Here is a 16924-nt window from a genome sequence, read left to right on the forward strand (position 1 = left end):
TGACCTGCCGGTGCATAGATGTAGTTTCCATAAGATCTTATGGTCTGCTTTCTTTTTAATGTGAACAGTCCGTGGATTTAGTTACACAGTATCATATCGCACCACAAGTTCAGGTTGTTCTCCCACCCTGCAGCTCTTTCCGGCTCTGTAGTGTGTTGTCCATCTGTTGGTGCAACTATGTGTTTGGCTGCACAGTTCATTTGGATGTGTTTCCTCATTCTTTTTGCAGAGGTGCCATGCTAGAGGTAGGACCGGGCTAACTGAAAACGTGGTGTGCTGCTGTAGGAAGCTGAAAGCAACCAGAGGCGGGGAGGGGGGGGGGACGGACGGGACGATGGGCTGGTGATGATCTCTAGCACTGATACTGCCTCCAAAGGCACGTGCAGACTAAATGTGTCGCAGGAGGGACTGAGTGCTCCTAGAACTTCAGTGGCAGAAGATAATAGTCTGAGACCATTTTGAGAGCTTGGGCTGTGGTCTGAAAATGGGTCTATGAAATGCTTCAGTGGTGGAAAAACTTCACACTGGTAACCTGTACAGGGAGATACTGAGATGATTTTGCTCATATAAAAGCTTCAGAAATCTGACTTAAAACTGTCTACAGATGTTTATGACTGGACATTAACAGGTGAAAATACCCCAAATAAAACTACAAACTACATTCTTCCTATACCCCTAGGAAAAAAAACAAAGCAGTCCTCCTACTCTTAACTTCCGTTTTGTCATTTGCCTTAGTTGGGTCTACTGTACAGGTGTTTGCTCATGCAGGTGTATTGATACAGGGTTGTGATCCTTGACTGATACGGCTGTGTTGATGTCCTGGTTTGGGCTAAACCAGAACTAATTCTGTTTTAGTGCTTTAACTTTTCAGTTAAGTCTCCTCTAACTGACGGCACTTTCTGAAACAGCAGCATGTTTTTCCAGACAGTGACTGCTTCTAGCAGTGATAAGGCCTGATGTTTATAGTTTGTACCAAGCAATGGTATGCAGAGAGGCCCTTGCTTATACTTGTGCTTATAGTGACCAAGGTCACTGCTGAATCTTGTACTCCATGTTGGGGTGCCGGTTGTGAAAAGGGTCGCAAGCACGTAAAAGGTCGCACCTGCCGGGAGGAGCGAACCAGACAGGTGGCCTAAAACTGACCAACAGAATATTCTGTCCCATATACCTCATAAAGCTGAGAGATCACAAGGGCCAATCTCTCTTCTTCGATGGCCTACATCTGAGGAGGACTCTGTCTGCTCTCCTGTTGTCGATCCCGATCTGTGCATCCCTGAATCCAGTGCCTGAGTCCAGCTCTTGCATCCCATCCCTGTCTGCTGCTGTGTCCAGCCTGGGACTGCCTGTAGCGTGGTGGTGACGGTGATGTATTGTCATCAGGGTGGGGGGAGTTTGGTTTGATATTGGTTTTGTATCTATTTGTATATATTTCGTTATTTCCTTATTATTATATTTTCTTTTATTGTTATTGTTTCATTAAAGCTGTTTTAGTTTTCCAGACTGTAGAGTCTCTCTCCCTTGTTCTCTCTCCCTTTCCCTTTTTGGAGGGGAGAGTGGTTGATAGAGAACGTTTGTAATTTGTTAGTGGCCAGCCCAGCCTCAACCCTTGACAGCTGACTGGAATACTTCATGAGGTTATAGTTAAACTAGTTAAACAAGTGAAACTGCCTTTTTTTTTTTTTTCATTTTTCGCAAATTTTGTTGCAGACTGTATTGCTCAGAGGGCATGGAGTAAACCGTTATGGCAAAGGAGTAGTTTTGCCAGTAAAGTTGTCCCTATTCGTTGCATATTAAAACTGTTTTAATAGGGTAGCTCAACAAGGAAGCCAGCATCAAACCCTAAACTAAACTGCTTTTAGTAATGACGCAGTAGGACTAATTTTACTGTTTGTGAAAGAATTGTTTTCACCAAGAACAGATGGTTTTAAAAAAAGTGAATTAAAAGTACATTTACAAATTGTTGTACCTTCTTTTGTGTCCCAGAGAATCCATAGATTTAACATGGGTGTCATCTGTAGCACTGCAGGAATAGTGAACCGATCACCACCTGGAATGAGCAGTATTGTATGGAACTGAATTGTGTTCAGGTGAAACAAAGAAATGACAAAATTAGAAACTTACTTAAAACTGATGTTTTGACAGGGGCATAGCTGTAAAGGATGAGGTTAGAGGCCATAGCAGTTGAAATTCTCTGTAAAACGTGTGCGATGAAGTAGGAATTTAACCAGGCATGATACCACTGGCTTTTGTTTGGAGTTCTGAGAGGTTTAATGAACTTAACATTGTGTTGAGCATTTCAGTACTTGATTTTAAGGTACAATTGCTGAAATAAAAGTGCATCTTTTAAGCTACTTGTGTACTCTCAAGCTACCACTATTTTAATGAAGTTTCTCCCTTCAGCTTACTATTCTAATACCTCTGTATATAGAAATTGTGAGTTCCTACTGCATAAGTCTTGCTAGGAGCTCTGGTAAGCCATGCCACCATTGAAAAGACCTTAAAGAAGACTCTCTTCATTACTTTTCCTTTTATTAACCTGTGCCATGAAAATGTAGTAATTAAACGAAGTATTCTGTTAATATACAAGTTGAGTCTCACCAGCTTTAAATTTGATCTCAGCAAGATCTTAGTTTGGACACTTGGTATGCAGATTTCACTGGATTTCCAGATAATGTCAATTATGCTTCACTTAGAGTCAAATAGCTGTGCTTTAACCTAAACAGAGCTTGTATTAACTTCTGTTGATAACAAGAATTTATGATTTTTAAATGGCTTGCATTGCTCAAAGTGTTCACTTGCGTTGCTAAGTCAAAATGAACATTTGTGATTTTTAATGAATGTTGAAACTAAGAATCAGCGTATGATTTAAGTTGTTATGAAGCTGAATACGAAATTTCTTTAGGTTCCTAGGTAGCAGTTAAGAGGACTGAAATTACTTTTTTTGGTTGGAAATGAGATTCATTTAAATGCAACAAAAATTACTTAAACTTTAGAAGCCTTTATGAGGAGGTCGTAACATTGTGGTTCTGAGTGTTTTAAAAAATTAGGTTTTTCCATCAAGAAGTGAGCTTGTGTGGTTTTCAGTTTTAGGCATGAATTTTAAGGTAATTGGTGAACCAAGAAAGAAAATTTTAGGGCAACTGTGAATGTGTTGAGAGTTTCGGGAGGACTGTATGATGATCAACACTTCTGTGAAAATTCAAAATGCATCTCTTACTGACTTGCTATGACCTGTTTTTTTTTTTTGTTGGGTAAACTGATACCTCCTTTTACTCCTTCATACTCAGTGTCAACAGGATTAAGCTTAGTGATAATGTGCAACTTGGTCTATATTGTAAGCATTTCTTATACTGGAGGAAGAGCTTGTAGGAAAGCTTATCAAACCACTTGAAATAGTTGGAAAGGTAGCAGTGCTTCTAGAGGCCTTCTTCAGTGTTTGGATCAGCTTGGTTTTTAGTCAGATAGATGCTTCAAAATGGTGAATTGAATTGATCTGATGAGTTAATTCTAATGTGTATGTTCTTTCAGCTTTATAACTTCCAGGAGGGCATTTGAGCCATTTGAATGAAGCGTAGTTAAATTTTGGAGTGCATGTATGTAGGTCTGGGGACGTTTGTATTTATAGAGGTACTAGCAAGGTGTACGCTTGAAAGGCAGAGTGAACTTGCCCCATTCCAGCCCTGGTAGAACCCTTGGCAATATACACAGCTGAGCTGAGCTTGCAGAATAACTGTTCTGTAATCTGGAGTGCCTCTGTCACCATTTTGTTCTTGAGTGTCTTCCAGAAAACTAACTGCAGTAATTTTGTGTACTAGAAAATTGTGCTGACCTGAAGCCCCTAATTTTGTAAATTGAAGCATATATTTTCAAGATGCAGCTTGCAGTGTTATTAGAGTAAAATCAAAGAAATTATCGAGATAAAGATTTTCTTCTGTAGGGCCAGCAGTACCTTCACTGTGTAGAAGGTCTGTGGGATCTGTGTAGGACAAAGACATGGAAGCAGTAGCTCTGTGGTGCAATGACTGGTGTACGCTGGTGTAGGGGCTTGCAACTCACTAGGACAGTGGACTCTGAAACCTGGGGCATGCCTCTAAATGTAAATAGGGAACTGGTTGGGAAGAGCAGTCAAAACCCGTGGTTTCCCAGCACCCAGCTTCAGTGGAACGGTGACTCATAGATTATCTTGCTTGTTTCACCAGCTCTATGAAATGTGTAAACAGTAGTCATAGCTGATCAACACTGTCCAGAACCATGTTTTTCTTGCATATATCTTCATTCAGAAAGGAGCAAAGTGTCTTCACTCTAAGTGAAGTCAAAGTGTCATACTCTAAGTTGGTGGTAAGTTTGGACTTCATTCTGTCTCCAGCCCCTGTCCCGTCAGTGACCAAAATGCTGATTGTGATTGCACTTCAGAATAGCTAAGAGAACTTCCTATTGTGCACGGTACTGAACCTTATTTCACAGAATGAGTCAAAGTAAATGGATAGGGACAGTGAATGCCTGGGTAACGTGTGGTGGGACTGCACTTCAGCGTTCACTGTCTGTCATATTCGGTGTTCTCGTTGCTACTTTTAACTATTCTGTGGTGCACTAGTTACTCCCTCTTGCTGTTCTCCCTGCAACTGGGATCTTGGTTTTGTGTATAATTCCCCTTTAGATGCCAAAACCAAAGGCAATATCCAGGAGCCTGTCATCTATTTGTTTCATGTTGCGGATGCTACTGGCAAAGTAACAAGACACATGGGCAGTACCATTCAGTAGTCTTGGAGAACACTGATCAATTGGCATGTAAAACTTCTGAGAGTACTTCCTGAAAAGCTGTGTATTTGATTGAATTTCACAAAGCAAATACTGTGTTCACTTCAGCCTTACGTTAATATTCCTTATCTGCAGAGAAGGTATTGGGTATTAATGAGACTGTACTGATTTGGGTCCTGCGTCTTTTAAAAAATGGTGCCTTGTCAACTTTTTTCTTGTCTGTGGTGGTTCATTCTTTAGTTATCCTATTCTCTTAGCCTTTTTGACTAATAAAATTTTGTAGTTCACTGACATCTTCTGTGCTTTTTCTCCAAATAATTGCTAGAGAGAACATTCCTACGAGTTCAATGAAAATAGAGTTTATTTTAAAGGAGTAGAAAGGCAAATCATTGCAGTTTGTCACTTTGGCTGCTACTCTACTAGAGATATTCTGCAATCGATGGAGAGTGTATATGTAACCACACTGTTGGTGTAACCATGAGGATGGCATTCTCAGAAGAAATGGAAGTGACACCAGGATCTTTAAAATGGAGTAGAACTGTACAAATATGTTCTTTTGATACAGTTAGATTAACATAATTAGCGATTGAGAAAACTTAGCAGACCTGTAACTTTTACTTAGTCTTTTTTACTTTCTAGAAATTTGAACAGTGTTCTTGAGCATGTTAGTGTTTGGAATGGATATTCTGATGAAAGGAGTTGGATGGAAAATAACATTGTGTGGAATGACAAATTGCAATTTAGTGACAGCATCATCCTTATTGGAAGTGTGTTCTTCAGTACTTAAAAACACTTCTTGCTTTTAATATGAAGCCTGAAGCATGGCAGTTATCCCTAAAGTGTGAGAACGTGTGTATTTAACACTTTGTCTGCCTTGGTCATGGCTGTTTTTGTAGGAAGCCTGACAGTGTAAAACCAAGAAGTAGTTTAATTAAAATCATTAGGTAGTATTGGCTGTACTGAATCTTCATTTTATAAGGACCTACATTAAAAAAAAAAAAAAAGCTTTGTAGGATATCTGTGTATGCAGACTAACAAAGTGCAGGAAAGTAACAAAGTCAGTGTGCTTCTGGCATGTGTAAAAGAAAGGAAGAGAATATTTTAGCTCTTATATGTAGATTACCCATACTCTTGGCAAGACACTGAAAAATATGTGTACTTCTTACATTCAGAAAAGTATATAAACTCATGTATTAGCTCTATTAACATTCAGAAAAGTATATAAACTCATGTATTAGCTCTATTAGACTAAAAAGATTGATATACCTGAATGTTGAAATTGAAACTGAGTTAATGTGTCTTCTTGTAGGTGGATTTGCTTTTGTATATGAAGCCCAAGATCTTGGAAGTGGCAAAGATTATGCTTTAAAGGTAAAATGAATTTACTTCACTATAGGTTTATAAGGTCTGCCTTTTTGCATGACAGTTAATCCTTGATGTATGCCACTGAACAAGTCATTTAGAAAAACAGAGTGATATAGTGGTGTTTGTTGCATGCTGTATTTGTATTTAGAATGGTCATTCCTATTAGGACCCTGTGCTTTATACGTGGATGCAAAGATGGGAAGTGCTCTATTAGGTACTACTGCTACTTGTCTTCATTTGGTCTAGAAATTCATCACGCTGCCACAAGCATTTTGTTGCTTGGGTAAGAAGAATCGTTCCTAGTTACTTGAAGTGAGGTACAGGAATATTTTCAACCCTCAGAAGCAAATTTAGCCTACCTGTTAGGCTGCCTTTGTACTTTGAGAGTAAGTTTCAACAGTATTAAAAATAATGCTCCACACTTTGACTCATTGATCAGCCTGGTACTTTTGAGAGACACGCCTCTGGGTTCTTGTTTTCTGAAGTCTTGTAATATCATGTAACAGCTGAGAAACTGAAGTATTGTGGAAAGGACAATAAAGTGAAGTCATATTTTGCTGCCAAAAAACTCATATCACTTGTATTCACCACAAAATGGCACCATTTTTGGAGTAGGGATGTTCTGTGTCTGTATCAGTATAAAGACATCTATCTTGGAGAGAAAGTGGAAAGGGTAGTAGTATGCAAGGTGGGAGAGGTAAGATGGCATTACACTGCAGTAATTACTTGGTCTGGTTTTTTTTTTCTTTTTCATGTCCTACAGTAACAAAACATGTGACCAAACCCATGTAGTATGTGTGTTCGAAATGTCATCCAGAAGTAGCCACATTTAAAAATAACAGATAAAGTGTGAATCATTTCTGTACTTCCTCTGTTTCATAAAATGAGTACTTTTGTAGCAAATGCTCAGGTTGATTCTAGTCACATGTTGACTCCAAATCCAAGTGATGCTGGAAATTGTAATGCTTGGTTTTGCTGCTGATTACTCAGGTACCATTGAAAAACCTGAGATAGGTAATTTGGAGAAATTTTGGTTGGAGCGTGTTAAAGGTTGTTCCTGAAGATTTGAGACGGAAGAGGAATCTTCCCTTGTCAGTGCACAGTGCTGTAGCTGAGAGGCTTTTGGTTTTTTTTATGCAACAGATAACCATCAGAGCAGTTACCTTATGAGTGTCAAAGGTTACAACTGGTCAGTTATCAGTAAACCAGAAAAGTACAAGTAGCTGAAAAACTGGGTGTTATATTTATGGCAGTGTGTCCAGATGTACAATAAGCCTGCTTTGTTTACTATCCCATCACATTTCTTTAGGTTTTTGACTGTAGCTTATCCTTTGTGTTTCGGGAGAAAAAAAATAATCTGTGCATTGTTTTTCTGTAAGTTTTAATAACTGTATCTTAATTATTCTGGTTTTTGACAGCGATTGTTGTCTAATGAAGAAGAGAAGAACAAAGCCATCATTCAGGAAGTTTGTTTTATGGTATCCTTTTCTGGAATGTATTTTAATGTTTTGATTTAATTGCCTGATATCAAACATTTCTGAGAAATGGAGGACTGCTCTATAGATTGGGTTCTTTCCATGCCATACACTGCTTAAGAGGACTGACATTCTGAGGAGGGTCTGGGTTCCTGGTTTGTCATGAATCTGGCATCATCATCCAGCAAGTTTAGTTCTTCAAATTTTGCAGGAATTTAATGTGTGCAGATAACTTTTGTAGCTAGTGTAGACTTTGTCTAGCAAGAAGCGAAATTCTTGTTTGGGCTTTCCTGCAGTCCTGTGACTGTGGTCAAGAGACCTTTTGACTATTCAGATGATACTTGGGTCTTAAGTAGACTTCCCTCATGTGCACTGAATTTATTGCCTTTTTGACCACTTAAAACTTTGCTTTTACTCTCAGTGTTTCTTAATTTCTGCCTCAGATGCATCTGGCTTTAAAAAATAATAATGAATATTAAGAAAAGAGTTTCAAGAGAATTCATGCATCAGAAACAAGAAGCAGATGTTTCTCAGTGTCGTTGCTGTCCTTTTTGTCTTTAATGATGTTAGATGGTAGAGTATAATGTAATCTTGGAAGTGTTTTCACTCCTTGGCTTTAATAAACTCAATATTGGCTCCCCAGTGTCTGCTCTAAGACCCTCAGTTTGTTTAAAGAGTCAGTAAATAGCTGTAATATGTTGTTGTTCTGTTTTCTACTCTGAGTATTCAGCTTCATTTTGAGTTCCCAGTCAAAACCACTGATCTCAATTTAAGCTACTCAACTATTTCTTTTTATGATTACTGAAATGTATGTCAAAATCTTAAATTAAACACTGTTCACTGGAAGTACACTTGCAAAGAATAGACTACTATAGCACTAAACATTTTCTAGCTACTCTGACTATATCTTGCCATGAGTAAAGAACTGAATGTTCTTTGGATGTTTTTTACAGCTCAGGCTCATTAAAGCATATATACAACTTGAACAAGGGTTAACTGTTGCTAACTTTCCAAGATATAACTGTGAAATGAAATTAATTCCTGCAGCTCTGAGTGAAAGCTTGTAAAGAGATGCATAAGATATAAAATAGTACTTTGGATTAATTCTAATTCGGTGGATCAAATTTGCCTTTTTTTATAGCTTTGTTGTATTTAAAATGTCTTTCCTTTTTTCTTCTCAGACTTGGTAAATGCAACTTGTAAATAGCGTGCATTTGTCTCATAGGCATGAGTCTTGGACTATGACCAAGATAGTACACATCAGGGGCAACACAAACAGGCATAATGCAATGTAACTTCCACTGTCAGGAAATGAGATCACTTACATTTTACTCCCCTTTACGTAGTTCAAAAATAATACCTTGAATTTTTGAACTGTAAGTGAAACATGACTGAAGTATTAGAATGAAGAATTATTACTAATGATGGGAGGATAAGTTCCTTGGTCTTTTAGAGCTTTTATTTGTTTTGAACTATATTTTAATTACTTAAAATTGAAACATAACATACTTAATGCTTGCTTTGGAAAGACAGGTGATGATATAATAGCCCTTTCTTGATCAGCCAACTGGAGAAGAAGCTGATAATTAAAAGGTCTTTCTACTTGTGATAATTCCTTACAGTCATTGTCAAAAGACAGAAGGAAGTAACTAGGCCTGTTATGAAGTCCAGTTTTCTCAGAGCCTTAATCACAAGTGGTTTTTATTTTGTTTTTTTATTACATTACCTTCAGTGTCTTCCCTTGAAGTCTGTTGATTTGGGTTTTTTAATCTGAGGCATAGATTTCCCTGTTCTGCTTAGTATTTTAATTGCAGCTCTAATGCTTTCTGTGATTTTTAAGCTAACATTTCAAATGAGATGTCTGTGAACTGCTGTATACAATAGTACCAATAAACTTGGCAGTCGTCTTCCTTGAACATGTTATCTCCAGAAAAAACTTTCAGGTCATCCCAACATTGTCCAGTTCTGCTCTGCTGCATCTATAGGGAAAGAAGAATCAGACACGGGACAGGGAGAGTTTCTTCTGCTTACGGAACTGTGTAAAGGTAAACTTCACTTCTTTTCCCAGCTGTACACGTTGTTTCTGACAGCTGTTTTGCATGGGTTGCTTCACAGCTTAGAAACTTTGAAAGCTTCTTAAAGGTAGAATAGTTCGGTGGAGCCGGAGTTCAGCCTAGTCTTTTATAGGATAAAGATCATGTTCTTTGAGACTACAGTTCAACATCATCTTAAATATGGGATAATCGTTAAGTTCTTTGTGTTTGACACTAGTCATAGGAAAGAAGAGGAGGAATAATAGTTTCAGAGCAACGTTTCCTTTGGCACTGCAGCCAATATGGATCTGCCATTTTCAGAATATCCATCTAATATTACAAATTAAGACAGTAAATCTTCCTTGACAAGAAAAGCGTTTGTCTATTTATGCCAAGTTTTCAAAATTTGTGGTATTCTGTGTGTACTTATGAGAATTTCTTTGATTTCCTGCAGGACAGCTAGTGGAATTCTTAAAGAAAGTAGAATCCAAAGGACCTATCTCCTGTGACACAGTTTTGAAGATCTTTTATCAGACCTGCAGAGCAGTGCAGCATATGCATAAACAGAAGCCTCCTATTATCCATAGAGATTTAAAGGTGTGTTACAATGTTTAAATACAGGCTGAATTTTTAAGCAGCAGAGGAGCCTGTAGGGCTGGATCAGTGTTAAGACTGTTGATCAAATACAGTGAACCCTCTTGAGCGTAGTGCTTACATGTATTGCCTTGCCAAGATTGCTGGATGTCAGTGAAGGTCATCACTGAAATACTTGCATCTCTTCAATCAAGATCTTTTCCTTGTTCTTGTGGCTAGTACTACTTGTACTCCATCTGAACAAGCTGACAGAAAAGTAGTATGTCGTGGTTTGCTGATTAAGTTAGTCTTTAAGTAGGTTGCTTTTGATAAAATAACTAGTTAAAACTTGGTGAGTTGCTGTTTTGGGGCGAGCAGGTTTTCTTAAATAGAAAAGGTAAATTTGACAGAGAAGAGAAGGTAATGTTGGATTCTCTGTGAGACATAATATAGCCTTTGATAATGATTAGTAAGCTGTTAGTTTTAGAACTAACGACTTGCATCGCATTTTAGGGCTTATTTTTAACTTGAATTGTGAAATTTTGTAGGCATAATTCATGATAGATTTGTTTCTTAATTTTTAATTTTGTTAGCTTTTACCAAGATACCAAGGGTTATGCTTTAGAAAGTGTTGTCCCCTTAGAAACTTCAGAGATTTGGAAGGACTTAATCTGTGTTTGAATTTTGTATTTTGAAGGAAGAGGGTCACCTTTACATGTATGCTATACCTTAGATGAAGAAGCACTAATCATCAGTGAAATTCTGCTGTTCTACAAATACATTTTAATCTAGTGGAAGGAGGTAGTCTTCTTGAATGTAAACAAAACAAGAGAAAGAAGATTCTTGTTCCTTGAAACAGTGTCTGAATTTCACACATGTCTGTTTCCTACTTGATGTGATGTCAGCTGCATGTAAAAAAAAAAAAAAAAAAAAAAGAAAACTTGTTCCTCAAGTGAGCATGTACTCATTTACTTTGAGGAAAGGAAAATGAAATCACTTTTCAAAAGTGAATGTGTACTAAGTGTTTTCAACACTGTTGTAGAAAACTTTGATGCTAAGCACTAGTATAGCCCCTTAATATTAAAATAGTTTTGATGATGGAGCATGCCCCACTCCTTGCCCCGCCTCCAGGTACCATTGAGCAGGCTTCTAGGTCCTGTCAAAGAAATTTTGACCCATCAGGGATACAACTTTCTTGGTGTTGCTTTCTAGACTAAAATCTTTTATTCGTCTGAAATTTCTGTGCACCAGCCCCTAGAAAAGCTTGCAGAAAAGATGCATATCTTCTCTGAAAAAGGAGTAAAAATCTATTTACAAATAAATATACAATTTCTTATGTAGTCAGCTCCATAGAAGTTGAGCTAATGCTGTAATTAAAGATCTGTTCTTTCTTGTCAAATACTGTAAGTTCCCAGCAGAGAGAAAATATGGAAAAAGGCAGAATTTGGTTTCATGTTGGTTTCATGTTACAGGGGCTGCAAAGCAAGATTAAATTATAATTGTGCTGCAATAGGCAGAGACATTACTGCAATCAGGAGCCAAATAGGGATCATCTAACTGTGCTAACCTTTCCAGAAGGCTGAACAGCAGCATAAAAAAACCTGTGTGTCAAAGTTGTGAGCCAACCTCAAATGAGACCTAAGATGCTAGTGTAGCTTTTAGGGAGGGGTGTAGTAGAGTGGAGTCCTAACAGGTTTTTCTCAGTTACTTTGGCTAAAAGTGGAAGGATTCATGAACTTCTACAGTGCAGCTTAAAAACAAGTTCACCTTCATAGTAGTGGCTTTCTGTCCTGTGGTTTCCTTCTCTTGCTTGTCAGTGTACTGTATTCTTTGTTCCTGGACCTCTTTGGATGAAGTTCTAACTTATGTGTATGTACAGCGCTGTACGAACAGATCTAGTTGAGTTGTAAAAAATGTAAGCTGGTTAGAGGGTGACTTCTAAAATATCAGTGCTTCTCTGATGTTTTCATTGTTTGAATTTGATGTTTTCGGGATTTGCCATGCAGTGCACAGCTAGTCTGCATAACAGGTCATAGAGCCTCTTAAAATCTGAATAATCAGCTAGAATGTTTTACATTATTAGCAACCTTTACCAAAGCACAAAAACAGAGAAGCTTGATCTCCGGTCTTACTGTGACCGTTTTAGTGTTAAAATTTAATTTGATGTTGAATGCCCACCCTTCTTTTACTATACATGGAGATAAGCAAAGTTATCCAACAGAGAAGGGAATTCAGATTGCTTATTGAGGTCAATACTCTAACCACATTGTTAACGGAGCTTATGTCTTCTTTCAGAATAGTCAAAGTTAATTTTATGGTGGAAGAAGTTGGAAGGAGCATGTGTAAGAGAGGCTAGTAGGATGTTCTGAAAACTGAGGCTTTGTAGAAGGAAGTCCAGAGATGTTGTGGTTTCAAAGGGAAAGGGAAAACAAACCTAGTTATCTGAAGTGTAGTGTTGTAATGTTAGTAATTTGCCTCTTAACTTTTACACCTTTTTGTGACTTCATACAGAGATACAAATTTTCTTTTTCAACCCTTTTTGGTTATGACCCCACAATACTTCTGTCCGATATCTAGTTTTACCCTTCCCCCCATTTCACTTGGCAATCCAGGAAAGTTGGTTTTTGTGAAGAAGAAGAATAAGGGAGAGTGAATGATGAACTAGACAGGCAGCACATGGTCCTCAAATAGCTGTTTTCAGTCTCTGTACAGGGTCACGGCTGCCAGTTTCTGGGTGTCCCCCAGCAGCCTGCTTCTCTACTGGTACCTTCCTGGTTTGTGTCTACAGCAGTCCTAACCTCCACTCCACTACAATTAAGCTGACAGTGTTCAGTTTTATGCGTGAAAACATTTGGATTCCAAGGCAGTGCTTTTGCAAGTAGTCGTCTGAAAAACTGTCCTCCTCTTAAGCACTAATAAAATAATTTATCCCCCCCCCCCCCCTCCCCGTCGGGGTTTATTCCTCCTCTCTTGAATGTTTCTGGCTCATATTGGTTTTTGGTACTTCCGTTTAAAAATTGGCTGTATTGCTACCATATACACCTACAGTGCTGTCTGAAATCTTTGTGCTCCTCTAAACAATGTTCTGGGCTAAAGTGAGTGTTTTTTATATATAAGCACAAGTGAGTTGATGTTTAAATGCATGTGTGTTAGCGTACAGAAAAGACGACGTCTTTAATTTATTATTTTGCCTCTTTTCAAAGGTGGAAAACTTGCTTATTGGTAACCAAGGGACGATTAAACTTTGTGACTTTGGTAGTGCTACAACTATAGCTTACTATCCTGACTATAACTGGTCTGCACAAAAGAGAGCAGCGGTTGAAGAAGAGGTGAGACTATTTTAATGTGATTAATCTTAGTATCACAGTGGATTCATTTAACTGTTACTATTAATCTGATATTAATTCATGGGACTTCTGAGACAACTGAAGATTGTTTCAGTTTTAGTGTTGTTCGTAAAGCTTTGGTTAGGTATTCATGTTGCCAGAGTTCAAACACTGTCTACAGTTACAATTGTAGCTTGTGTTTTGTAGCTGCATATCCAAACACTCCGTCATCTCAAGCAGTGTCCATTCTGCAGTCTAGTGTGGAAACAGAAGTGATTACTAGAGTTTCTTCTAATTGCACTCTTAACAGGAAGTCAAAAATTGTTTATGCCAAAGTGATTCCCACATTCTCATCTGTTTTACTCAGTTAAATATTATATAAAGAAGTGGCAAGTCTGCTCAGCAGAATTTCAATAGGTGGTATTGCAGTCCCTCTAGGACTACAGTGACAGTGTAAAGCACACTGTGTTTGTGCATTTGCTCTTAGTTTAGAGTTGAGAGGAATATTGGTAAATTTAATGTAATACATCAACTGGACTCAGACTTTTAAGTATGAAGAAATACAGTGACACTTAAAATTCATATGTGCATCTTCTGATATCATGAGTCTCTGTAAACTCTCCCTTTTTTGGAATCCAGCATCCTTGGAGAGCAATCAATTGGCTTCTGGAGAAGAAAAAGATGATGTACCACTGTCTTGTGTAGTCTATGCAAAATGATAGTGGAAAAGGTCCCTTCAGGGGCCCTTCTGAACACAGCTTAACTCTTTGGATGTGTCTGCACTGTCATTAAGTGTGAGGAAGTGAGAAATACACGCTGGAACATGAATTCACTTCTTGGTTTATGTTGTTTTCTGTATTTGTGTCCATATCCCATTTTGCCTCATGTAGAACAGTCATTTTATTTCACATGCTTTGCAGTTTGGAAGGACTCTTGAATATTGGTGTTGTTTGAATACTACTGTCTGTATCTGGCCTTAGATCAAAGCTGTTGTGACTATTGCAGGATTCAATTGATGGCTTCTGCCTTGACAAGTGTTTCTGAAATTAATTTCCGAAGTGAGAATGCTATCCATTCTACATGGAGAGCTGTTTCCTTGGTTGAATGCCGTTAGAACTGCTTATTCAAGTTTCTGTTTCAAGAAATTGTCTTCTGCAGATCACAAGGAATACAACGCCAATGTACAGGACACCAGAAATGATAGACTTGTATTCCAATTTTCCAATTGGTGAAAAACAGGACATTTGGGTAAGAAACTTTTCTCTTGCTGTATCATAGCTGCTCATGTCATAGTGAACTGGTTTTGCAGCAAAATAAATGAAAGCACCAGAATGTCAAAATAAACTTGAGTTGTATGAACTGCGTATCTAAATATTAAAAGAATCAGATGTAGTATTCAAGATTTTCTCCCAGATCTAGCTTCACTTCCACTGTGAGAGGCAATGTTGAACCTCTTTGACATTCAGGACTGTTGCCTAGTTGGAGCTTGCCACTGTAGAGCCAGAATACTTACAGTCCTTAAATTCAAATTCTTGCCTTTCATGCTTTGCCGTGAGTGTAATCGTGGGACAGTCTATTGCTGAGTTCAAAATAGTTATGTTGAGGTATTGCATCTGGATCTGTCAGCAAAGATGAGAACTATACAGACATTATTCATGCTTTGTATAGAGAGAATGATAAGTTGTTAACATTCACAAAAAAATCTGTAGCCAGAATTAAAGGTAAACATTAAATTTTCAGTTGTGTAATACTGTAGTAGTACTGGGGTACTGCCCAGTGACTCTGTGCTTAGGGGCTCAGTTTATTGGATGTTTATTACAGAGGCAGGTGTCAAGCTGTTCAGCTGTTATCTGTATTGGCAGTGTGTCAGAAGACAAATAGACAAAATGTAATACTGGTACTTTAGAAGTTTTTATTTGGAATCTCAGGACTTCATTCAATTTCTTAAATTAGTTGCAAGGTATTGCAGAAACTCTTACTCAGCTTCTGCAACTGTTGGCAACTTTATTCTGGCATGGGAAGAAACACCAAGAAAAATACTTATTTCTGACCATTCTGTCACTTCACATGTGTTAAATACTGGCAGTCTGAGCCAAGATTACATCCTGTTAGACACAAAGATAGAAGTGCGTCTAACAAAAGCTTAACTCAAAAGGGCAGTTGCAATTCAGTTTTTGCTTAGTATTAACATGGTTATTGTCTCCTGGTGTGTCTTTGGAAGATCTGTTCCATTTACCATGCCTTCGTTAGAACATGTTCTGTGTTTTTTCCTTTAGGCTCTGGATTCAGTGAAAACATGCAAAGTATTTGGCAATAGAATATGACACTGTCTCGGGAAGCATAACTGGTCTTGTAGTTTGTGGTTAGGATAAACAAAACAGTTTTCTGAAGAAAGCAGGTAGGGTGGGTAACACTCGTGGTTGAGTCTATGTTCTTGTCACTGTGTGAGCTTAAAAGCACGAAGGAGTTAGAAATGTCTTTCTTAGAACAACAGCATAGATGAAGCATTAGTTATCAACTGCATAGGTTCTATGCTGGGAATGTGATTAGATATTGATTGTAAGATCAGAGGTTCTTAGGCTTGGACCACTCTTTCTGTACATTTCCGACCTATGTCTAGAGATCTTCGGAAAATTAACACTGAACCCAAATACTTTTAATTGCAGTTTTTTGAAATTAATGTGATTTCCTAAACTGAAATTGAACTGAATTCCACTGGAATTCTTGGAGCTACTGGATGCTTTATTATCAAACTTCTATAGGCCAGATAGAACATGGTCCTATTACAATAGTGTAACTCTGCTCCTATATTTCATATGTTAACTTACATGTATATACGTATCAACTTACATTTACTTAAGTAACAGATGACATTATCCTAACTAATCTGTTGCACCTGGACTATTCACACATTAAAATTCAAAACTGACTTCTGGCTTTGGTGGTTGTTTCCTTATCAGATTGCACAGGTCTCAAGTTTGGGCACACCAAGGAACTTGAAAGTTCCCAGGATGTTGTAGTCCTGGTTTTGTGATTTTTTTTTATTTTTTTTTTTTTTGAGGCTTGAATGAGCCTGTCTGAAAATGATCTTAAATTTTGTTACAAGAATTAAATAGCCTTCTGATTGTAGGAAATAAAGGATCCATAATTTCAGGCTTATTTTCTTCAAATCTTTATCAAAACAAGCATTTTAGAGATGGTGGTGTGTCCCCCTAGTGTCATTTAAACAAACTGATTAACACTTAAATGCTTACCTAGCTGGTGCGTTGCATAACAGAATGTATCTGAGTTAGAAATACAAAAGACTAAATTCTGTCACCACAAATAAAATGAGTCTTCTTGAAGCACAGGGTGAAGACATGAAATAAAACTTCTGAGCCTTTTTGTAAGAAAA

The 16924-nt window shown here is 37.8% G+C and overlaps 1 protein-coding gene across 1 annotated transcript in view; it reads left to right on the plus strand.

The window, feature by feature from the left end:
* GAK (cyclin G associated kinase) overlaps window positions 1–16924 on the plus strand; it is a 66843-nt gene that overhangs the window by 2355 nt on the left and 47564 nt on the right. The window contains exons 2-7 of the mRNA XM_086479059.1: window positions 6068–6129; window positions 7542–7601; window positions 9529–9643; window positions 10086–10228; window positions 13408–13533; window positions 14689–14778. Of these exons, the coding sequence (XP_086335185.1) occupies window positions 6068–6129; window positions 7542–7601; window positions 9529–9643; window positions 10086–10228; window positions 13408–13533; window positions 14689–14778 (596 nt within the window). The remainder of the gene's footprint in view (window positions 1–6067; window positions 6130–7541; window positions 7602–9528; window positions 9644–10085; window positions 10229–13407; window positions 13534–14688; window positions 14779–16924) is intronic.

This window comes from Leptosomus discolor, chromosome Z, assembly GCF_034619465.1.
Source record: "Leptosomus discolor isolate bLepDis1 chromosome Z, bLepDis1.hap2, whole genome shotgun sequence".
Taxonomy (NCBI): Eukaryota; Metazoa; Chordata; class Aves; order Leptosomiformes; family Leptosomidae; genus Leptosomus; species Leptosomus discolor.